This window comes from Apaloderma vittatum, unplaced genomic scaffold, assembly GCF_000703405.1.
Source record: "Apaloderma vittatum isolate BGI_N311 unplaced genomic scaffold, ASM70340v1 scaffold20840, whole genome shotgun sequence".
Classification (NCBI taxonomy): Eukaryota; Metazoa; Chordata; class Aves; order Trogoniformes; family Trogonidae; genus Apaloderma; species Apaloderma vittatum.
In genome coordinates, this window is record NW_009695277.1 from 23,062 (window position 1) to 48,538 (window position 25,477).

Sequence of the window (25,477 nt, forward strand, 5' to 3'; positions counted from 1 at the left end):
GTTACACACATATATATATATTCCTGCTCTAGCCATCTACTACAGCTTCCTTTCTCTTGCCTTGTTTTGTGATATGATCATGTACTTACTAATTTAGCTTACACCTTGTAAGCTAAAATTAAGTTTTCCAGGGGAATCTTGTTGTTTGGCATATGAACAGCTAATGCAATGTTAATACAAGACACACAGATTTTGACATTGAATATACTTAATAAAGGGGAAAAGAGTCTTATTCTCTAGAAAATGTTCATTATAGGTCAGGGATTACATCCTGCAGCCAAAAAATTACTTCTTTTTTTGAAGTGTGACAAAAATAAAAAATGCACAGCCCTAAATTTGTTGTATTTTCTGCTTTATTATGTGTCACCAAAATAGGACATAGCAGGTTTACTTGAGCTCTCTTGTCTCTACTAAGTGTGGATCATTGAATTAATACCAATAAATGTATCCAAAAATAACACCATGATGGCTCCACCAAGTGTTGAGAGTAACAGCAGAAATAGAATTGTTACCTCTTCCTTGGCATAATTTCACGTGAATGATTTTTAAAAGAGTATTTCAGTCATTGGTTAATTCTTATGGGCAAAAAGAGTTTATTTTTCGTTGATATTTTCATTATAGATTTTTTTATTAAGATTTCAGAGAGCTTTGCCATAAATAAGTATTTTTGCCCAAAATTCAACCTTTAACACTCTTTGCCCAGAGTTGCACTTTCAGGCCCTTGTAATAAGTGTGAGTTGTAATAATAAGTGTAATTAGGTGAGGTGTTTTCATGAGCAGTCATGTCTACTGCCCAGCATCCAGAGAAGCCAAGATTTGATTGTCTGTAATGCTGTTTCTTTGTACTTTTTCATAATATTCAGGTGAACTGGATGATCATTTGATGCCAGTTGGTAAAGAAACGGTTAAATATGAGGAGGAGCTTGATTTACATGATGAAGAAGAAACCAGTGTTCCAGGAAGGCCAGGCTCTACAAAGCGAAGACAGTGCTACCCTAAAGCTGTTAGTATCACTCAATGTCCGTATCTCTTGATCAAACACTCTATCTACTGATAAGACAAAATTGCCAGCTCTGAATCTTGTCTGATAAGAATCTCATACAGCAAGTCTTGCATTTGTAGTGGAAATATGTTGCAGTTCCCACTATACAGAAATTGATGCTATTAACCTGCACGAGCTTAGGGGACCATATACATTGGAAGCATGCTTATAGTTCAAAGAATGTACGAAGTTCAAACAGCATCAAAGTTGTCTGCCGGGTGCTAAACACAGAAATACTTTGGGCTTGTTTGTTTATTTAGATGCTCAATTTAGGTTGGTGACTTTACTGTCCGAACACAGAATTCCCTAATTTTAATTTTTTTTTTTTACCATTAAAATAGTTCTTAATATTATACTTAATATGCTAAGGGAGCCACATAAGATACTTTCTGTATTATTAATATTCTGATACTTTCTGCATTATTAAATAACTTACCCATAGATCTGTTACAAGAGGTTTCAGCCATATCAGCTTGTAGAATTGGACTTGTTAGGTAGTGTTTAGGGAGGAGTGTCTAAAAGCAAGAGAAAATTTAAAAAAGCAGCTTTGTCAGAGCAATTTGCACCTACTCCAGAATGCTCCATATTCTCCTGCAGTTTTCTGCAGGGGTTCTTTGAATAGGACAGGTAACTCGTTCAGAACATACGGCATAGCAGTGTCTGATAATCGATAAACTTTGGTGACACGTAGTAATGTCAGCACGTGCACTCAAAAGAGTAGGCTGTAAGTGCTGTGTCGTGTGTTCGTGGGCAGTCTCAGTTACGGTGATAGCCCCTAAGTAATTCTGTTCTTGGCATCCTCTGCGTGCCCCAATTTTATTAGTAGTTTAAATGATTGTTTATTAGGAAAGCTTAGGAAAAGATAACATGGCATCACGTATATTACAGAGGGAATGACACATGAGAAAACCTTTTTCTTGCAAGACTTCACAGTTCGAATCTGTGCAGTGCTTCATGTTACAGGTGCCTTCTTCAGTCCTATTACCTCACTAGAAGTTATTGGAATAGGTGTAAAATACACGCTTATAGGATCTCTCATTCAGAGGAATTGATTTGTCAAGTGATGCATCATTCTTTCTCAGTTATTTTTTTAACACAAAACCCAAGAATACTTTCCCTTGCTTTTGTACTAACATTTCACATCTGGAAAAGAAGCTTTGGCAAATGTTGAAGTTGTCCAAGATTCTCTTGGGCTTAATATAGTTATTAAACTTACAAGCTATTTTCCTTTAAGCCAGGCCTGTCGTTTTGCTACAGTATTACTTTAAAATCCAGGACTACATGTATTGCAGTTTAGTTTTGGATAAACAAGAGGATTGGTTTTGAGACCTACAAAGTAATGAACTCTACCAAATATCAAGCATGGTTTCTTAGGATCTATGACAAATATGAGCCGCAGAGTTAAAAGTGCTTATGGCGGTTATGAGTGTTCACTTTTACAGTGTTGTGCCTGGTCAAAAGGGCAGTGTATCCAGTTTTGTTTGTGTGTTTGTCCTAAGTGTATAAAAAACATTTTTGATACTTTGAAGCAGTTTTGCTGGGGGAAATAATCTGTGTTATTGAAGCCCTAAGTCCAGCCAAACTTACATGAAAATTGAATTATCAGGATGTAGGGGTTTTGCTGTTGTGCACATTTTTTTATTTTTTGGTCTTTGCTTTTTTGTGGATTTTCTTGTTTTGGGTTTTTTTTTTTTCCCCTTCTCCTGTCAAGGTCCAAAGACCTTGGACATAGAGTGTCCTCCAGTTACTGGCTAAATATGGAAATTGGCATCAAAGCAGTTGTATTTATGGTGAAATGCTGTCTGTGTTCTACAGTTATACTTTCATTTCTAACACAGGCTAGATACAGAGGCAGTTTAGACGTGTAATGAAAGTTGCCTTTTGCCAAATAGGAAGATCTGGGAGTGTCATGCTCCCTTGATAGAAGTGTTTTGACAGGTCTCATGGCTGCCAGGTGAGGCTGCTTAGAAAGAAACCATTACTTAAGGAAGAAAAAAATTTTATTCTGAATTTATTTTTAGCAATAACATGTGAAACCTTGCTCAAAGAACAGCCTTTGGGTGAATTTTTCTGATTTTTATCGTGGTAATGTTTTGTTGGGGTTTTTAAATTTTTTTTTAAATTTTATTTTTAGATTCCAGAATGTTTGAGGGATAGTTATCCCAAACCTGATCAGCCCTGTTACCTGTATGTAATAGGAATGGTGTTAACGACTCCTCTACCTGATGAGCTCAACTTCAGGAGACGAAAGCTATATCCTCCTGAGGATACAACAAGATGCTTTGGCATATTGACAGCCAAACCTATACCTCAGGTAATTAATCTAGGTCCTATCCTTATTCTGCATGTCTTAACCTCCAGAAAATAGGCAATAATGTCTATCTCGTCCAGTCACCACTTATTTTTCTGTCTTTAGTGATGGAACAATCTGTTCAATTTTTGCCAAACTTTTGTTGTACGATTTAGTATTTTATTATTTTGCAATGGAAATTCAAAATTCCTCCTATTTTGTATAAGGCATGATAGGAGTGGGGTATCAGCTACCGAGACGGTCTGCAGTGCTGCCTTACCTAAATGTAAGCTATGGTAACAAGTTCCCTCAGCATTCCGAGTCTGCAGCGGCTAAAAACTTGGGCCACATTAGTTGAGATTGACACGTCTTGCTTTGGGAAATTTTGAATAGAAAGGCATTTTCTATGCATGAGATTCAGCTGGGGAAGATTTTTTTTTCTTTTCAAAATTTTCAGTTGTCTGCAGAGGAAAACCTTTCAGGAATTTTCAGGAACATTTCTTCCTCCATAATGGAAAAGGCTTTTGTTTTAACTTGATCTTACAAAGAGAGAAAAGCTATAAAACACAAGGAGAACTATTAATAACAGAAAAGAAGTAGTCATTCTTTAAAGCCTTCAAAATCTAATCTATAATCGAAGGTCACCAAAGGTCAGAATTCTGAGCCGGTTTGCTCTGGTGTCAGGCAAGTGCTACCTCAACATCTGAACTAAACAACCGGTACTCTCTAGAAGAATCCTGGATTTTCTCTCTTGACTTTTTTTTTTTTTTTGCTTATTTAGATTCCTCACTTTCCTGTGTATACTCGCTCTGGAGAAGTTACAATATCTATTGAGCTTAAGAAATCTGGTTTTACTCTGTCTTTGCAAATGCTTGAGCTGATAACACGACTCCACCAGTACATTTTTTCACATATTCTTCGTCTTGAGAAACCTGCACTAGAGTTCAAACCCACAGAAGCTGATTCAGCCTATTGTGTTCTACCTCTTAATGTTGGTAAGAACTGAGCTCTTGTTTTTTAAAAATATTCACTTTGAATTCCTTTAGTAATGCGCTTGTTAAAGTTTATGTTCAGTTTCAGGTGGTAGCTGTAGAAGTAATACCATATGGGATAGTAAAAAAATTTATCAGTTATACTTTTATTACTTCTTCACAGTTCCAAATTAGTTTTAACTTGATGATGTGATTTGATTTATAGTAGACTTCAGCTGACTCCGTAAGGGTCTAAAATCTTATATATGTGTCCTTTGAAATTTTTTTTGAATATTCAAATATGTGTGTAGAGTAAGAAAAAAAAAATTGTAATTTACAACTTCCCAGAAAAGTTCAGCCTGGAAAACTCTTCCATGAATAACTGAGTTACGAATTTTCCTTTTTAAGTTGATGACTCCAGCACTTTGGACATTGACTTTAAGTTTATGGAAGACATTGAAAAATCTGAGGCGCGTACAGGCATTCCCAGTACACAATATACAAAAGAAATGCCTTTTATTTTCAAGTTAGAAGAGTACCAGGATGCGGTTATCATTCCACGGTGAGTAGTACATATTTTAGATATGTATCTATTGTATTTATACAAACACTTGCAATAGAGAGGTGTCAGTATCTGCAACAGAACTGCTTGTAAAAAAAATATTCTATTAATCTCATGGTATCTCAAATAATTTAAAGATTTTTTTACTCAATAGTTCATCTTATATAATAGGATTTAAGTGTTTAGGCCCCCAAGACTTATCACCGTTTTATTAGGAGTAGTAGAGTTCACAAAATTTATGTAGTATTCTCATAAAACGTCGCAACTTCATCAAGAACTGATGAACTACTGAAACAAACTTTAATTTAGAAAATTGAGTGGGGGTCCTGTTCTCTAGTTACTGGTTATTCACACCATAAGCCTGTTAAGGAAAGTATGCTGTTGGTAGGTGGAAGAATTACCAAGTGAAGAAAACCAGTTAAAAGAATCTTTCTATTCAGTGGTATTTTGAGGAGGAATGACGTGATTTTATGTCCAGAATTGGTAGATTTTGTGGAGACTTGGTTATTCCTTATGTCATATTTGGCACAATGTGAAAAAAGAACATGGACTCTCTGGTTTGTGCTTGGACTTAGCATATTGTAAATAATGGTAATTGTGGTATACACATGGAATATAAATATTAGTACTTCGGTTTGGCCTCATGTGTGTTACATTTAGGGGGAAAAAAAAAGTTTATGTTTTATTTATAAATTTTTTTTTTCTCTGATGTATGTCTTCCTACCAGTGCTGTTGAGTACTCTGGTAAAAAAGGTAGTGTAAAAAAACGGCGATGGACTGTTGCTGTGTGTAAGCATTCATGTGATCAGAGTTAACACTGCTGAAGTAGATCATAGGTGGTGCAAATTCAGTAAAGCTGTTTTATTTCACTTGTTTGAAGATCTGACTGCAGTGCCTAAACCAATATTCTTCCTCTTTCCATTGGATTTTGTTTTGTTGTTTGTATTTATTTTTAGGGCTGAGGGGGCTGGTATAGGTGGTTGAGTACATCTCATATGAGAATTACTAGTTGTCATCTGATAATGTTCAGGCTTGGGAGAAGCCAATATATTTTTGACCTTTTTTCATACCTTAAGAGGTCTAGGAATTTTTAAGTATTTCTGTTTGCAGTCAACAAAAATAGTGAAAATATGTATTTGTCCTTCTTTATCCTACTTGGTTCTAAGCTCCTGAGGGGAAACAATGACTGTATATTGGTACAGTTGACTAAGTTATTTGGAATAGGTATGACTGCAAATAAGATAAGAAAAAAGCATTTCCTGAAAGCTCCTTTAACCAGCATGTTTTTGAATGAATAAGTTCAGACAGTCCGGGAGTATAGTTTTCTCGATTTTCGTTTTTGAAAGAAAGCTGAGAAGATTCAGTAATAGTGTGTTAATTTTATTTAGAGATGCCTGTTTAGACAATTAAATAGAACCTTAACATGATAGATGGAGAAGAGCTAAGTATGAAGCAGCTAATATGCAAATCTATATGTTGAATGTTGGGGAGGGGTTCCATTATTATATTCTTGTGCATATTTATCACCATAGTATCGAGTGAGCATCAAATTATCAAGTTTAATTTTAAGTGTTTGGAATTAAGGAATTATTATTTGCAGCACTACTCTTGGAGATTGTTGTCCAGAGTGGTTTGGGGTTTTTTTGTTAGATGTTGAAGACACAAATCCTGCAATTAATTTGAATAATTCTGTAAAGAGAATTTCATAGTTTATAGATGGTCTTTATTACTCCTTACCTTACACCACACTTCTCTTTTAATAGTTAGCTAAACAAATAGTTTCTACAACCTAACAAACCTCTCAGCCAGAAATCTCAAATGAGCTATTTAATGATTTATCACCTGACTATATTAAAACATGAAGACACAAACTTTACTCTAATGGTATAACATATGCCAAAATATTTATTTTTTAGGTATCGAAATTTTGATCAGCCTCATCGATTTTACGTAGCTGATGTGTACACTGATCTTACTCCACTCAGTAAATTCCCTTCCCCAGAATATGAAACTTTTGCTGAATATTATAAAACAAAATATAATCTTGACCTTACCAATCTCAACCAGCCACTGCTGGATGTGGACCACACATCTTCAAGGTAACAGCAGTCGTAGTTGTGCCTGATGTTTGTAGTTTAACAATAAAGTGTTTTGGGGGGGTTTCTTGTTGGTTTTCTGCAGTTTTTTTCTTTCTTGTTTGTTTTTAAAGTATGGGATGAAACTTGTGTTTTCCAAAATAATTGCTGACTTTTTTTGTTCTTGAGGGGTATTTTAGCTAAAAACATCTGTAACTTTAGTCCATTTTTTTTCCAGAGGTAACTGTGCTGTCACTTGACAATGCATTAAAGTTGAATACTAAGAATAAGTCATAACTTTGGAAAGTTTAAGCTAGTAAATTCTATTCATTGATTATATACTTCATCATCATGGCTAGGCTTTGTGAACAAGGATATCTATTCATTAATTATCTACTTACATCAGAGTGTTTTCACATGGTTTTTAGACTTAATCTTTTGACTCCTCGCCATTTGAATCAGAAGGGGAAAGCACTTCCACTAAGCAGTGCTGAGAAGAGGAAAGCAAAGTGGGAAAGTTTGCAGAATAAGCAGGTAAAACAGATATATCTAATTCAAGTTACCGCTTTTTTAACAGGGATCTGGTGACTACCTTTACCTGTAAAATTCTTTTCTTGCTCCCTCCTCTCCCCAGATACTGGTTCCAGAGCTCTGTGCTATACATCCTATTCCAGCATCATTGTGGAGAAAGGCAGTTTGCCTCCCCAGCATCCTGTACCGCCTGCACTGCTTGTTGACAGCAGAGGAACTACGAGCTCAAACAGCCACTGATGCTGGTGTAGGGGTTAAATCACTTCCTGCAGATTTCAGGCATGTATTTTGTTTGCGATACGTTTTTCAATATGATATCCGATTTCACTGGAAAACAAGGTGGAAAATTAACCATTACTGCATGAATTTAAAACTGATCTCCCTTGTTTAACTCTTATTAATTTTCATTGACACATAGTTTAAGACAACTTGTTTGTGAATGGTGAAGTTAGAAGCTGCAGTCACTGATTTTTTTCAGGAGAATGTGGCTTTTTTGAATATGTATATGCATGTAGAGTCATCTTGTATTGCGATAATATTTATTTTGTTAACAAAACTAGCATGTATCTTTACAGATATCCTAACTTGGACTTCGGATGGAAAAAGTCTATTGACAGCAAATCTTTCATCTCTATTCCTAACTCTTCTTTAGTAGAGAATGAAAATTACTGTAAGCACAGCACAATTGTAGTCCCTGAAAATGCTGCACATCAAGGTGCTAATAGAACCTCTTCTGCGGAAAACCATGACCAAATGTCTGTGAGTTACAGAACATTGCTCAATGAGTCACCCAGTAAACTCCAAATTGATGTCTCGGCAGAACTTGCAGCAATTAATGGTGTTTCTTACAATAAAAATCTTGCCAACGGCAATTGCAATTTAGTTAACAGAGACTTTTGCCAAGGAAATCAGCTGAATTACTGCAGGCAGGAAATACCTGTACAACCAACTACCTCATATCCCATTCAGAATTTATACAACAGTGAGAACCAGCCCAAGCCCAGCAATGAATGTACTCTACTGAGTAATAAATACCTTGATGGAAATGCTAACAGATCTACCTCAGATGGATGCCCCAAAATGGCAGTGACCACCAGTACTTCAAAAGCTATTAATCTTTCAAAAGGTGGAGCAGATTCTGAAAACCCTTCCAGTGTGTACTCCTCAAAAACTCTTGGTCCTAATCCTGGTCTCATTCTTCAAGCTTTGACTCTTTCAAATGCTAGTGACGGATTTAATCTGGAGCGGCTAGAAATGCTTGGTGATTCATTTTTAAAGCACGCCATCACCACATACTTGTTTTGCACTTACCCTGATGCTCATGAGGGACGACTGTCATATATGAGAAGCAAAAAAGTAAGTAGTAACAATCCAGTGATGTTATATAAAAAGCATGATGTAATGATTCATATATAGAGAAGTTTTGCTAGAAGATTGAATGGCAACAGGTTGATTTAATTCCACATCTTTACTGATTATACATCGGGTAGCGTGTGCATTAGGAATAAAAATACAGGCCTACAGGCGTATTGTTGCCATAACTGTGAGTGACTGAAACTTTTTTGTACAGTTCATTTTGAAATCTAAACCAGGTGGTTACCAGGCTAAGAAAGGACAGAACTGAATAGAACCAGAAGTTCTGGCTTAGTGAGGACATTTGGTTGACTGAAAACTGGAGGAGTGCTTGGATGAAGGATTGAGTTAGCAATGCTGAGCGTTAGGTTGAAGCTTTATATGACCTTTCCATTGTGTCCTCAATAAGTTAATTTCTTTGACAAAATTTAGCGTAATCTTACAGGAACACAAAAAAATGAAACAACAAAAAAACCTTACAGAACTGTGACCTCACAACTTTTGGAAGTATTTTAAAGTAAATGCAAACAGTAAGAAGCCGAGTCTTCAGTTCTGCTGCTGTTTTTAAATTCTGAATAATCAGTCATGTGTAAGTTTGTTTTGTTTGGGTTTTTTCCCCACATAATGTAGTAAAGTGAATTAACTGCTAAGGATTTGATTGTTTATCTCTAATAAAATGTATCACATTGAGAATTAAATGATTGAGTAGTTTAATCTTGAAAAATAAGGAGGGCTAGATAAATTGCACAGTGGAAGCAAGGAAGTGATTGGATATTCATGTTCAAATTTCAAGACTTGAAAAATAAACTTAGAAAGTGTTTAAAATGAGAAATGAAGATCAGAAGTTGATACTTAAAAAGGAAAAGGAAGAATGTTTGTGTATGTGAGTGGTGTTTTTTTTTTTCCCCCTTCACTTTAAAATAAAATATTGAAAAGAATTTTAGAGCCTATCAAAATAACATCTGGATTATGACTTAATAAGATGTGTTATACGGAACTGTTTTAACACTTTTTGCTGCCAAGGTTTAGGTCAATTTACTCATAATAGCAATCATTTTTCATTCCAAATCTAGTCCAAATGTTGATTATAAGTACTGGTTATTAATGACACTTGTACAGGTTATATTTACTATTATTTTTAACATAGCATTAATTTTTGTTTTGCAAAGAAAATTTAATCTATTACATATTTTTAACTAAAATTATCACACTTAATATGCTTAGCCTTAAGAAAAGAAAAAAAGAAAAAAGCATCCATACCTTACTGTGAATTGGTTGTACTACTATATCAAAAAAGCCAAAGCTCTCTCTTGAGAACTAGGGAAAATGCATAAGGGTACAAGATCTGTCTTGGCATGAAAAATAATTGCATTTTATCCTATTTTTATGGAAATGTCCAGAGGTTTATCAGAATGTTTTTCTTGAAGGTCAGCAACTGTAACTTGTATCGCCTTGGAAAGAAGAAAGGACTGCCTAGTCGTATGGTAGTGTCCATTTTTGATCCCCCGGTGAATTGGCTTCCTCCTGGTTATGTAGTTAACCAAGACAAGAGCAACACTGATAAGTGGGAGAAAGATGAAATGGTAAGACTTTATTTAACCCTGTTGAGGAATAACTGGTTGTGTGTCTATGTTGTCTCACTAATACTTCCTCCCACCCCTCAGATGTTTTGCTATGTTTTCAGAGAGAAAAAAAAAAAAAAGGAAGTTAAATCTATGTCTTTGTTTCCTTTCTAAATCTTCACTATAACTTATGGAAAATGAGAGGAAAACTGATGGTGAACAGAACACACAGTAAGAAAATTTACATCACCCATTCATGAGTGTATTTTGATGGAAAAGAAGAAAAAATTTTTGCTTGTGGTTAGCATGCTCTCAGGAGGTTTTCTGAAATTTCTCTTGGAAATTTAAACAGAATTATCATTACTGGTTTTGTTTTAATATGTATAGGCAGAAGACTGCTTTTTAATAAATAGTGAGTTCACCTTAATAGAACATATGAAAAGGAGTTCCTCTTTTTCGGAGTGCTGAGGCAGAATGAAGATTAGAACTGACTTGAGCAAATATTCAATATTGGTTGCCATATAGCTACCCCAGGGGTATGGCTGAGAGCTGCTTCTCATTCTAGATACAGTGCTGGCTTAGACGCCCTCACTCTGTCGTAAAGGCTTCAGAATGACAAATCTTGATGAGGAACAATTTATTTTCTGACTGAACTCATTGTATATCGAGAGTAGATCTGCATGGAAACATCACTGATCGCAGCAGTCACTTACAAAATCTTTAAATGTTTGAGAATGATTTGGAGGTTGGGGGATGGAGGTGGGGGCTTTTTTTTTTTCCTTTTTCCCGGTTCTCAAGACCACACTCATATTGTAGAACCACCAGAGGGCACATGAGAGGACTGTTAGCTAGATGTACTGTGAAATAAATGTTTATTGCAGAATAAAACAGCGTGATTACTATGGTTGTTCTGTATTGTGCCAGTATTTAATTTCCAAGAGGCTTACTGCTGTACCTTTCTTAAAAAAAGCGCATTTGGGACGGGAGCTTAATCATTGGTTTTAAAAAGCTTTCTGTTCTCTGTAACTTTTTAGTGACCTCCTCCTCTTTGTTAGTCACTGTTTAATTGTAAATAAACCACACAAATTCAGACTAATATGCAGACAGCAATGCAACTAAGTGAGGTTTTTTGTGCCAGGTAGATATTTTGCTTTTTCTGATGTAAATTTCATTCTCCATCCATGTGGACTGATGATGGTCTACAACTGGGGCTAGAAAACTCATATCATTATGTCAAATTATTGCTGAAACCTTATAGTCAGATGTTGGGAGAGGTTGTGTTATGCAGTGTTATTAAGGGGAAGGATCTTCCTTTGTTCATTTGATCTGATTTCCATAAAGTGTGAAGAAAGCACTTGCATGTGGCCATAACTTACTCAAAATCAATCAGGTATTCTTGAAGAAAAGGTTCTGTCTTCTGGGGTTCGTTATAGATTTATTTTTTGAATGCTATCTAATGGTGAAAGAAATCAATTATCAGAATTGCTTCTTTGTTCCTTTACATACTGTTTATTCTCATCACTTAAATTTTTACTTTTTAATACAAGAAACGATAGTCACTGAAACCAGTTTTGAATCATTAATATAGATATCTCATCCATTTGACAGATGTAACAGGTGGTGTGTGACAAGAAAAAATCATCACTAGCTCTAGATGGGACTGGTTAAATTAGAGTTACTTAAATAAATAAAAATTAGAATATTTAATTGTTTTTATTTTGACCATTGTACTGCTACTAGTATCCAACATAACTTTCAAATTTTGCCATCACTTCTGATCAATTAAAATTACTGAAATTGCCCTGTGTACACGCAAGATGCGTAATTACAGCAGCAGAAATTCTTTTGGCAAAATACCTAAATTATGAATTTCTATAGCTGCTTCTTTTTCCTCTCCTCTCATGACTAAACCTGACTAAGGTTGCTCTGTCCTGATGAGCAATGTCGTGATCTGCTTGGCTCTTAGGTGGTTTGAGGTGCCGCCTAGTGCCCCCCACAGCTGCCGCCCAGCCGCACCTCTGGAGAGTTGTGCCTTTGGCCCAAAGGGAGGAGTCGCCAAGGGCGGCACCTGGTTCACAGATTTGCAAGATCAAGTGACCGAGACCTACAACGCGACCTACGTAGATTGAGGGCAGATGCAGGCTGCTTCCCTTGATGCAAAATGGTGTTGGCTTTCAGACCTCAGTCCAGAAAAGCACTTAGAATCCGATCTTGTTCCTATCAAATTCAGTGGCAGAATTCCCGCTGACATCAGTGATGCTGGGCTGAGCCTGTGAGTAGGCCTTTTGATGTTAGGAGAACTACTTGCGCCTTTAGCTAATAGGTTTAAGTGCTTTCCTAAATTGGGGACGTGGTAAATTGTACAGCATGGTTGGACATATCTGTGTTCAATTTATAATTTACATCAGTACATACCAGTTTGCTCAATCTGAGCAGGGAAAAGATAAGAGACATCATTAGTTTTTCTGTTGTGCATATGTATGTGTTAAAAAATTTAATGGTGACTTAGGTTTTCTTTTAATTAGTTAAGTCTGTAAGTATAGCCTGAAGAAACCCAAAACTTTAAATAAATATGTACTTTAAAGGGTCGAATTAATACTTGTTACCTTGCGTTGATTTAGTATCCTGTGTATTTTAATATTCAGTTTAAAAACAAACAACAAAAACCCATATTACACAAGTGGGCTATTTTTTCTGCTTTTCCCATTTTAGACGTACTATATTGAAATCCTGGTGATACGAAATATATGACAAAATGGGGAGATTTCATATTTGTTAAAATTTAGAATTATTAACCTGACTAACAGATGTTAGACTCTTATTTTTGATCTGTAATACAAAAACCACCTACAATGATTCACTAAACTTACTTTCTACTTATTTGCCAAGTAAACTTAGTAATTTGCAGCTAACTGTGTTTGAGAACATAGATAAATATATTTTGCTGCTTAAAGTGATGATTAGTGATGAACTAGGATAAAGAAACTCTTAGAGTTGTTTCATTGAATGAGTTTTCCATTTGTGTGTCCCAAAATTGAGATTATCGTGATTCAGACTATGGTAAGCCCTGCAAATGGCTTAGTATTTGCCGTAGAAGGATGTAGAAAGAATCTTCAAAATTACATTGATTCAATGCTTGTAATAGCCTTTTTTTTAGCAGCTATAGAGAAAGGTGCATCCAAAACTTTCTTGTACTTCTCTAAATCTATTAATTAAGAATTTTTTCTTTTGTTAAATTTGATGTGCAAGTGTATAATGTTCAGTGAATTTAAAATTAGTTGTATGGACATCACATTCAGGTATCATGATGAGTTCCCATGAAATGCAGCACGTGTTTATATATAGAACATGCGCTCTTAGAGGTTAGTAATAAGGGCTTTGTATTCCATGACAATTATTCTAGTCTTAGAATGCTGGTGTTAATTGAGGTTGTATTGTGCATATGATCAGGCAGTGTAATTAGGAGCATTAAAAAATAAAATCAGTCTTATTATTGTCAGACAGTACTGAAATCCTGCTCTTCTGACAGTTCTGGAATAAAAGTTCTCATTTCTTTCTTTGGTACCATACTTTTTTGTGTTCTTCCATAGACAAAAGAAAACTTGTTGGCTAATGGCAAACTTGATGATTACGACGATGATGAAGAAGATGAAGACCTGATGTGGAGGTTACCCAAGGAAGAAACAGACTTTGAAGATGATTTTCTGGAATATGATCAGGAGCATATCAAATTCATTGATAATATGTTAATGGGATCAGGGGCTTTTGTGAAGAAAATTTCTCTCTCACACTTTTCAACCACTGATTCAAACTATGAATGGAAAGCACCCAAAAAGTCATCCCTGGGTAACGTTCAGTTTTCATCAGATTTTGATGATTTTGACTACAGCTCTTGGGATGCTATGTGCTATCTGGATCCTAGCAAGGCCGTTGAAGAGGATGATTTTGTAGTGGGCTTCTGGAACCCGTCAGAAGAGAACTGTGGTGTTGATGCGGGCAAGCAGTCTATCTCGTATGACTTGCATACCGAGCAGTGCATTGCTGACAAAAGCATTGCAGACTGCGTGGAAGCCCTCTTGGGTTGCTACCTGACCAGCTGTGGTGAAAGAGCTGCTCAGCTTTTCTTGTGTTCATTGGGGCTGAAGGTGCTCCCTGTAATTAAAAAGACTGATTGGGAAGGCGCTTTGTGTTCCACCGGAGAGAATAGTAACAGTGAGCAGAAAATTCTTTCACCAAACTCCATTTCTGCTTCTGTAGCTAATTCAGAGCTTTCCTTGTATAAAGACCTGGAGTACGGCTGTTTGAAGATTCCACCGAGGTGTATGTTTGATCACCCAGATGCTGAAAAAACCCTAAATCACCTTATTTCTGGTTTTGAAAACTTTGAGAAGAAAATAAACTACAGTTTTAAGAACAAGGCTTATCTCCTTCAGGCATTTACTCATGCCTCGTACCATTATAATACCATTACTGGTAAGTTATCTTAAAGAAACTATGTATCCCCACTCCCCCCCACCCCCTGTACTGTAAATGCAAAAGAAGTATGATATGTTCTGTTCCCATATGTGGTCTTTTTTAGATACACATGTTAATTTAAGAAATCAATAGTCTCTGAACACAAAATCTTAGAAGAGTATCTTGCCCCGTATTTAGAGAGGAATACGTTGAAGCTTTGTCTCAATAATTATTTGTATTTTGACTTGATACAGGTAGAGTTAGTGAAGCTTAACCAAGTTTTGGGAAAAAGCAGCATTTTTCATCTCTGATACTGTATCACTAGTTGTATATGACTGATACTAGATACTCATTTAGCAGAAATAAGTTCTTGCAGAACTGTGGAAAACTGCAGTGTACTTCTAGAAGTAGTGATCATGTTTTGCAAATATAGTTACCAGATTTGTCCCGTAGTTTAATGCAGCACAAATTTGTATTTCTGTCATGTTCTTCAATTACCTTTGCTTATACTAATTAATGATACTCATTCATTCTAATACTGTAAATATTTTTCTATAATAATATGCACTTCAAAACAAACCATAGTAAAATTCCAACCCAGTGTGCAGTCAGCAACCTGAATTTTACCTTGTAGTGAATTGGTTCCTTTTTCCAAGGAGTAAGAAAACTCTATTTTAGTTAAAGAAATAAGTCATTTTGAGATGTTAGTACATTTGAAAAACAGTTCTGACAAAACACTAAAAACACTCCTTTTATTTTTCATTCTAGATTATATTTCCCACATATACTTTTTCTTTTTGCAAGTATTTCACAAAACACATAGAAGGTAGATGATTCATATATATGCTAACAAAGAGAAACCTTGAGGCATAGTGTAGTGTAGTGTTGAGATAAAATTATGTTATTGGTAGCAGAAACTTTTGATTCACTTTCTGTTTACTGAGCAAGACGACTGAATTTCCATTACCTGTAACTTTTTCTCTTAAGAAGCAGCTAGCAGTTGAGATCTGTCAGCATCTTACCTTCAGCTGCAATAAAAGCAGCTTAGTAGCAGCCATTTTGCTCTCGTGTTCCTTCTGTAGTAATTCTGTCTTCCTTTATTCTCTACCCACCTATCTGTGTTTGCTTTAAAGAGGGGTTTTTTTTCTTAAATTCTAAAAATAGACCTCCGTAGCTCTCCATTCCTACATCCCCTGTCAGTTTTCTGAACAACAAAGGCTTGGTAATTTTAGTTTCCAGTTGAAAGCATACGATCTGACTGGAAATTTTTGTTCATTGCTTTTTGAGAAATCTACATGTATGACAAATGAGATGAAAAATCTCATATTGTACTTTCCCCTGCTTTTAATAAATTGATTTTTTTTGTTTTTTGGAGGTTTAATTTTTACAGTTTTCAGAGAGGTGTGCTGGTAGAATCTCTTGATTTTATACTTTTTTCATTTTTCAGCACAATGTGAAGATCTTGAGTAAAAGCATTAATGGATTATAACCATGAGTGTTTTTCTAGCCTGACAAATATTTAGTTGAAAAATGCTTTATTAGAGATGTAATTTATAATGCTTTATATAGATGTAATTTGCACGTGTTTTTTTTTTTTTTTTTCTAATTCGGTACTAGTCTCTCAAAACACAAACATAGCTGGTTTCAAAACCAGATTGTCTTCCCTGAGCATTACTTAGTTTGTGGAATTTATGTGGCAGTGTACCAAACAGCCAGAAAGGTCTGGAAAGAATGTATGTGTTAAACTTAATCGTATTGTTGTATGTTCTTTTATTTCTGATGCTTTAAGATTGTTACCAGCGCTTAGAATTCCTGGGAGATGCAATTTTGGACTACCTCATAACCAAGCACCTTTATGAAGACCCTCGGCAACACTCTCCAGGAGTTCTTACTGACCTGCGATCTGCTCTAGTCAATAATACCATTTTTGCATCATTAGCTGTAAAGTATGACTACCACAAGTACTTCAAAGCTGTCTCTCCTGAACTGTTTCATGTTATTGATGACTTTGTGCAGTTTCAGATGGAAAAGAATGAAATGCAAGGAATGGATTCTGAGGTTAGTGGAAGTAGAAGAAAAGTGTTCAGTATCTGATTTGAAGCATGTTACTGGGTTTCTTAGGGTGCACATTTTTGTAATGCTTTAGTTTTACGCACAGAGCAGCCAAAGAAGCAAGCTTCCAGTAATAAAGTATGCAATATGAAAAGTAAAGTATAATCTTCAGAAAGTATAAAGTTAGTAAGAACTTTCAGAAAAATAATTAAATTGAAATCAGTTTGCCTCTAGGTTTTTCTGTGACGCTTGATTTCAGTCAGTGTTTTGCTTCTATGTAGTTAGAAATAAAACCGAAGCACTTAGCCTGCTTTCTTCACCAACTAATCGGAAGCTACTATGCCATAAAATTGTGATGAAAAGTTACTAAGTCACATAATACTGACTCAGAATATCCATGCAGCATCGTGAATGATCCTACCTGGGCACAATTATCGCTTGCCTGGGATTATTTAATGTAGCACACTGACAGCAATGTGCACTGGTTTTCTTCTGATGATTTCTGCTGCAGCAGGCGTTATTGCACTGTATTCAAGTATGTTTGAAATGCTTCTAAGAGTTTTGTATCTGCTATCCAGGGAAACAGTTTATACATCTTTCAAATAAGTTACTGGAAAAAAGACCTGCAGACACAGATCATATGTATGCTATGCAGGTAGGCTAATGACAAGGAACATCTCTTTGCTTGGAGAATGGACTAAAACTGACTCACTTAGATAAGCTGCTCAGAAAATTCATGAGGGCAAGAGCCTTTTGAGTCAAATTCTAATCAGAGTCCTGGAAGAGATGGACTTTCTCATTATCCTTTCTTTACAAGCAATATCCAAAGTACATCCCTAGTAATTTTTCTTTTGAAAAACTGTTACCAGTCTCTTACAAACTACTCTGTCTGAGAATGCTCCAGTACTAAACATCTTTTTCTTTAGTAATTTATTCTTTCTGGTACGCAATTTAAAAGCTTGGGAATCAAGACTTCAGTTACATGCATGGGTTTACAGTCCTTGCACTCTGTTGCAGAGTGAAATCCCTATGTCTTATGGGAAGATCCAGGTAACTGACTAAGAAATTTGTCCCCGAAATTTAGATAATATAAATTGCTTTATACCAGAGGATCAAACTCTGTTATCTGTCTTGGCATTTTCACAATGTGAGTAAAAAGGCTAAAAACTTACTTTAACACTTTGTAGGGGTGACTGCTAGCTTTGTTCTGGTTTTGCTAGTATGCAGAAAGATTGTCTCGAAACTTTCACCAAAGTTGCAACCAAATTGTAAACTCTGTGAAAATGCCAAGACAGATAACAATGTGAGTAAAAAGGCTAAAAACTTACTTTAACACTTTGTAGGGGTGACTGCTAGCTTTGTTCTGGTTTTGCTAGTATGCAGAAAGATTGTCTCGAAACTTTCACCAAAGTTGCAACCAAATTGTGAGATAGCTGTTTCAAATAAAATTCTTGTTTCACTCTCTCTATGCCTGCTCCCTATCTTGGTCTGGCACTGAATTACTGAAACTCTTATTTCATCATAGTTAATGCAAGAGTCTTTGTTTCTGCAGTTCATGCCAGCTAGACTGGTTTCCATGTGTGTCTCCACGTCATCTGCTTTTCTTTTTTCAAATCTCACTTCTGAAACATCTGTTGTCCCTTGCCTTGTAGCTCTTAGTTTTTCTCTCCCGTTATTTCAGTGTAACTCAAAAGGGCTTCAGTTTGCACTTGGTATGAAGTATGCTATTCAAAACAGTTGAATTTGGTTTTTAACATCAGAATTCCCATTTGAAATGTGTACACATAGGCTCTGACTTCTTTTTTGATTTATTGTAGGTAGAAATACTGTGTGGGACTAGTTTATGAAGTATTATGGTGACTCTTAAGAGGGCTGGATCAGGTTTTATGCTCTGCATAGGGGCCAAATGGAATGAGAGGGTAGTGCTGGGGGAAGAGACCAGCAGAAACTTTTATCTCTTTAGGCAGAGAAGAGTAATGGGCAAAAACTTAGTGTTCAGGTTACTTTGCTTGAACATAGGTGAATTTGTATTATATGTATTTGAGGTATTATTATTAAAGGATTAGATTAACTGAAGACCTTGAAGACACATATTGAAAGTTTAGTTTTAATAATGTGAATAGAATGTGGTCTTAAAATAGTAGCATAGAAGAAAACACTGCCTGCTGTATTTAGAAAATACCTAAGTGTGCCTGTTTGCTTAGTCTGATGTTGCTGATTATCAGTTATCCCTTGCTTGTTTTACTAATGCTTCTCTTCTGGGGTAAATGAGGTAAAGAAAGGTACATCCGACTTTCATCCAGAGATTGGAGTTACCGATTTTAAAGTCTCCTTGTAGGGGATGTTTAATGTATGAACACTTCCTTTGTTACGAATAGCTTTCGGTAGAGCTAAGTCTGTTTCTTATTGTGAAAAACAGACCCATGGTGAAATCCTACAGAATTTCTACAGGAGGAATTCACAAAGCGTATATGGTCTCTACATAATGGTGTTTGGGATTTTCTTTTTTCTTTCACATTTGAAAAATTATATATCCAGCAAGTTGGTTTCATTGGGGAATAAAAGAACAATTTCACTCTGGAATTTTGTCAATGAAAAACTTAAAGGAAGCAGCTCAGGATAGGGTGTAGGAGAGCTTACACTTCTGAAGATCTTTGTTTTATTTTAAAAGCAGCAATTGTTTCTCTCTTTGCTTGTCCTCTTCTCTCTCTCACACCTGGTTTTTTTTAATTGCCAACAGCTCAGAAGATCTGAAGAAGATGAAGAAAAAGAGGAAGACATTGAAGTACCAAAGGCCATGGGAGATATATTTGAGTCCCTTGCTGGTGCCATTTATATGGATAGTGGAATGTCTTTGGAAATGGTTTGGCAAGTGTACTATCCGATGATGAGGCCATTAATAGGTACTGTCAGCTTTCAGAAAAAATAGTAGTAATTAAGTGCCATCTGCCATGAAGAGAACAGAGCTAATTTTTATTTTTACTTTTTTTTTTTTTACCCCAAATAGAAAAATTTTCTGCTAATGTGCCCCGTTCCCCGGTGCGAGAGCTACTGGAGATGGAGCCAGAGACAGCCAAATTTAGGTAAGAGTACACTGTTTTGCCATAAAATGTTTTTTAAACTGTGCTTCATAAACTACTGAGAGTTTTTAAATGTCGTAAGTTACTTTTAAGTTCTTTTGCATGAGATGGCTATTGTGATCTGTGTCTTCACTGATTTTTTTTTTTTCTCTTGCATAACTTTCTGAGAAAAGTAAAGATTACTGTTTCAACTATATTGCTTTAACTTCTGTAAGAAAGAGAATGTAGGTGTCTTATTTCACACTAACTTTCCTAGACAGTAAGTAATTCTTGTGTATATTTTTGCAGTCCTGCAGAAAGAACTTACGACGGAAAGGTCAGAGTAACAGTGGAAGTTGTAGGAAAGGGAAAGTTTAAAGGTGTTGGCAGAAGCTACAGGATTGCCAAATCTGCAGCTGCAAGAAGAGCACTACGAAGCCTCAAAGCAAATCAACCTCAGGTCCCAAACAGCTGAGACTCCTCTGAAAAATAAATAAGATGGGGAAAAAAAAACCACATACAAATAAAGCAAATTTTTAAGTATGTTGATGTTGAGAGGAACAAATTGGAAGACAGAGTTTAAAGTTTGTTTGATAACAGAATAGATAACAAAACATTTAACATGTATAAAATTTTGGAACTAATTGTAGTTATAGTTTTTTGCGCAAACACAATCTTGTCTTCTTTCCTCACTTCTGCTTTGTTTAATCACGAGAGTGCTTTAATGATGACATTTAGCAAGTGTTCAGAATAATTGTTGTCAGGTCTTTTTGGTTTACTTTTATTGTCAGTACAGCTTTGCTTAGTGTTAGAAGGCCAGGGAGCTTATGCCTAACGCAGTTGCTAGATTTATATACAGTAGTCTTGAAATCCTTCAATCTGTGCACTAGTGCCAGTCATAAAGCAGTTGATAAACTGTACTGGATGATTGGGTATAAGAATTAAGTGTGCCAGTATTCTTTTTTTTTTTTTCCTTTTTTTTTTTTTCTCTCTCCATGTCATCTTTTTGCATTAAGATGGCATTCCCAATCATTATTGCACTTATTTGTTAGGGACAGATTTTAATTGATATGGCTGGCTCCTTATGCCATGCAGTCTTGCATAAAAAAAGGTTCTTGCCTTAAAAATAAATAAACCCTCATTGATAATCTTTAATTTCTGATCTTTTTTTGGAACAAACTGTTTTACATTCCCTTCATTTTGTTACGCATTTTACAATGATACAGCTCTATATTTACAGTACAACTCATTACTATAGCTGTGACTTACTACGGGATTATAATAGAAATTATATTCATATATATGTAATTAGGTTATTTTTAACAATTCTGAGGAGATGGTTAGTCTACAGTTTTTTTTATACCATAAACAAAATATGGTCTTTGGCTAAAATTCCGATTTTACACAAACCTGCAAGCTAGATAGTTCCAGTACTGGAAACAGTAACAAATCGTTGCACAGTGCAAACTGTCACTCTAATGAAATAATCGTAGACATATCACACCTAAAATATGCTGCAGATTTTATAGTCAATTGGTTACGTATTTAACAAACAGAGCACCTTTACACTTAGAGATATTTCCACATAAATTTCTTACTGTACTTTTCAGAGTTGCATGCATATTTCACCTACCAAAGCTGTGCTGTTAAATAACATGAAAGTTGATGTTTGAGATGTAACTGCCGTACTTTTGATACATCTGTGATTTAGGTCCTTAATTTAGAGAAACTAGCTCAATGGTGTTTTGGTCTGCTGGGGGCGGGGGGGAAATCATACTTTTATTTTTTAGGCTTTGCCTATACTTCTTTAATTAGATTTTGGTAGGCACTCTTCACTTAAATACCTCAGTTCTTCTTTTCATTTCCTTTCCTTCTTTTTTTGCATGCATTGTTTTTTTCTGTTTTGGTGCTATGTTTATATATTATGCTTGAAATTTTAATTTTTTGCACTGTAACTATAATACCTCTTAATTTACCTTTTAAAAAAGCTGTGGGTCTCGTATTCCCACCGATATCAGTAGAGGTTTGCTGCAATTTTGCCCTGTTAATTATGCTTGAAGTTTGAGAAAGCAGAGCAAGGTGTTTTAACATTTTCCAGCACAATAGTTTGAACTTGATGCTGTGTCTTATGTATTAAATTACAAATAAATACTGTATTTCCTGCTTTTAAAACCTATTCCTTTCCTCACAAATGCACACTAAAACAAAACGAAAACTGTCAGCTCTTGCTTTCTTAACAAAAGAATAAAATAAATGCCTTAGTGACAAGGGGAAGACATTAAGCTTTTCTGAAATACAGTTTTCGAAAGTTCATATATTTTCTATCTCAGTCATTTTTTCATTCTTCAGAAAGGACCATTCTTGTATTTGAAAGCAGCATTGTTGTAGTAGTCAGAGCGAGAATTAAAATACTAGCTTATAAAAAAATTCTACAATTTTTTTGGTACTTCAGTCATGAAAGTCTAACAGGGAATTATAAGACTTGAAAGTCTTGATGTGTATAAAACAAATGCAAATGAAATGGAAAGGAAAAATATGCGATCTGAGTTTTCAAAGGTAAATTACTTGAACTGTTTTAAAAAACAAACAAAAAACTCATCGATGTAAGTTACAGCTTTTTTTTATTTTTTGTGGGAAGAGTGAAGTTTCTCAGAGAATGTACATGATCGCTAACACTAACAATGCTATGTTTCTGGCCAGACACCAATCAGCAGATAAAATTGGACCATCTAGAAAGTCTTAATTAGCTTTAACTGCATTATAAAAAACTAAAATTTAAGTCAGTCTTTGAATGCCTAAAATTTACTGTTGGTTACAAGGTGATAGATTCTCAGGGGTTTCAGGTAGTTACTAGCAGTGAAGCGCTGCAGAGTGTTTTGATGCAAAGAAAATTAACTGAACTTGCTCTGTGTTTCAGAATAGTTTAATGGTCACTTTGTTACTAGATAAAGCCTATGAATTGGAAATCTGAAATGTGTAGTGGCTGACTATAAAGTAGTTTCTGCTGCTGATGCGTTTTTAAATGTGTTTTAAATGCCGTAAGTTTTTCCAGTGTGACCTCATTGAAATATTTTTTATCCTTTGAGATAGAAAATTCATATTAGTTTCCATGTTATACATCTGTGTGTTTTACCCTACAGTTGGTATGATTTTGATATTGATCGTGTATGCTATTAAAGACCTAAATCTGATCATTTGAAGGTTGGGATAGAAATCACTTGACATGCTCTAAGCACAAGTGTTAAGCGGACTGTTGCAACCCATCTTCAAAAGCAACCACACAGGCTCATCACAGATAGTGTGGGGGTTAGTTGGCATGAACCTTGTTTTATTTTTATCTAAGTCCTGTTATACTGTACTTTAAACAGTCCTCCGAACTATGCTGCGTTTTTATTTTTATGGCTTTTTTTGCGCTGTTCTGTTCATGTAGCACAAATAAGCATTGCACTTGGTACCATGCTTTACCTCATTTCAAAGAAAAAATGCTTAACAGAGAGGAAAAATGTGGTTTGGCCTTGCTGCTGTTCTGATTTACTGAATTTGAAAAAGATAATTATAATGCCTGCAATGTGTCATTTACTTGCACAACTTAAATAGGTCATTTGTAACGTCTGTGGCATTTTTACTGTATGTGAAAAAATACAACGAAGATGTGTAACAACTCTTGATTGTATTTTAAAGCTGTTGTTTTTCTACTTCATCATTTTACTGTTACGTGAAGTAATTAAAATTAGAATGACCTCTGACACTCCAGTAATTATCTCTGAACAAACCAACATATTATACATATAATGTAGTTTCTGTGAGAAGACAGCCCCTAGTAATTTGGTCAACCTCAACTAAATCTCTGCTCGATCTGAATCTTGAGTGCCCAGTAGCGACTTCTGAAGTGTTTGTTCAGCTTGATGCTGCTAAAGCCTGTACAGAAAAGAAGCCTGCTATTTTTAAGTCTCCTTACACGATAGCTTCTTTTGACCGCAGAGTACAGAACTTGGACAAGAACCGATTTCCATGCTGGGGAGGAATAGAGTGGTGGCCCAGGGGCGAGGTGCCAGCTCCTCAGCTAGTGCAAATCGATGTGGTGTCCTTTTAATGGATGGAACTGCATTCTTTCACATATCTGAAGATCCTGTGCTTTTATGTATGTTGCAGAGTTTAGGCTTTCCTCCCTGTAAGCAGATACTGCACCGTAAACTGGAAAATGTGGGTTTTGTGTTACTGCTTATGATCTAACTATGCTACATGCATTTATCTGTATAGAAAGTGAAATCTGTGTATCCCGGTCACAGCAGCACGTGTCTGAAAGTGACAAATCTCATCTGCTCTGCTGTGACACTGCACTTGCCTCTGTCTGACAGTATTCTGGGTTTGTATGTTTTGGGTGGGGTTCCCTACAAAAACATGGACATCTCTATATTTATTACATGAGTGAAGTGAGAAGGATTCTGATTTTTTTATTTTTTGGTACTGACACTGATCCTTTTCCAATTGCTCTCATTTTCAAGAAGTTCAAGTTAGTTTCTTTACTTTCATATTAGGTTTAAAACTTAAAACACTACAGTTCATGACCATGAAATGTAATCTAAATATCAGCTGTAACTCAATCTGAATTATGTTAGCAAATATCTAGAGGTCATTGTAGTATACTCCACTAGCAGTTAAAATTAACTTCTGTCAAAGCTAACTACATTTCTTAAAAATAAATGTTATCCAAAAAACGTCCTTGGGTTTTTTCCCCTCTTTTATCTGAATTGCAACCACAGACTACTTTAATTGCTTTGTAGATGCACTCAGAATTTACTGCAGCAGCAAGTTGGAGAGAAAAGTGTTTGTGAACAAGAATTGGAAATTGCAGGCATTTTTATTGTAAATAGTTTGACTGAAAAGATGGTTAAAATCAAGTAGAATGAATAACAAATATAATTTGATGGACAATAAAATATTTACCATCACATGCTGCAGCTGTCTTTAAGGGACATAAAATGTAATTCATTCATACTGTAATCATGCTGCAGAAGTTTGCAATCTGCACCTTATGGATCACAATTACCTTTAATAGTTTTTTGTAATAATTGTAGCTGAGTATATCTCCAATAAAGTTATGGTCTGTTCACCTTGTATTGTCTTTTTGCTTTTGTTTTTACTTTCTGTTAATCTTTGCATAAATTTTGTAGAGTTCATGAAAAATTACTTTTCAGTCTCAGTCTAAATAAAAAAAATAAAATTGTGAAAACATGATTTCTTGACCTTGTTTAAAGACAAGTCTGCTTGTCTCCTTCCTCTGATGAATGAACTGTCTTCATAGCTATGTGGAGACTCTTAAGGGACACTCAGGTTAAAAATGATGGTGTATGTGCTACAGTTGATCTCTGTGTTGACCATTATACCTGCAAAATTTCTCTTGGAGCTGGGAGGCCCCAGAGCACAAGGGTTCAGTAACAAAGGCTTGCATGATTCAGCACATGTCCTAAGAATAACATATTAGTATTAGCTAATAGTCTCAACATGAATAACATTGATTTTAA

General features: G+C 35.5%; 1 protein-coding gene across 2 annotated transcripts in view; it reads left to right on the forward strand.

Moving 5' to 3' along the window:
- Positions 1-21,031, forward strand: part of DICER1 (dicer 1, ribonuclease type III) — a 42,864-nt gene extending 21,833 nt beyond the window's left edge. For both annotated transcript variants that reach the window (XM_009870849.1, XM_009870842.1), the window contains exons 15-28: positions 864-1,003; positions 3,177-3,356; positions 4,114-4,327; positions 4,712-4,865; positions 6,782-6,964; positions 7,369-7,474; positions 7,575-7,750; positions 8,047-8,827; positions 10,252-10,407; positions 13,977-14,859; positions 16,631-16,899; positions 19,634-19,796; positions 19,901-19,976; positions 20,262-21,031. In XM_009870849.1, coding sequence (XP_009869151.1) covers positions 864-1,003; positions 3,177-3,356; positions 4,114-4,327; positions 4,712-4,865; positions 6,782-6,964; positions 7,369-7,474; positions 7,575-7,750; positions 8,047-8,827; positions 10,252-10,407; positions 13,977-14,859; positions 16,631-16,899; positions 19,634-19,796; positions 19,901-19,976; positions 20,262-20,427 — 3,647 coding nt within the window. In that variant the 3' untranslated portion in view covers positions 20,428-21,031. The remainder of the gene's footprint in view (positions 1-863; positions 1,004-3,176; positions 3,357-4,113; positions 4,328-4,711; positions 4,866-6,781; positions 6,965-7,368; positions 7,475-7,574; positions 7,751-8,046; positions 8,828-10,251; positions 10,408-13,976; positions 14,860-16,630; positions 16,900-19,633; positions 19,797-19,900; positions 19,977-20,261) is intronic.
- The last annotated feature ends 4,446 nt before the right edge of the window (positions 21,032-25,477 follow it).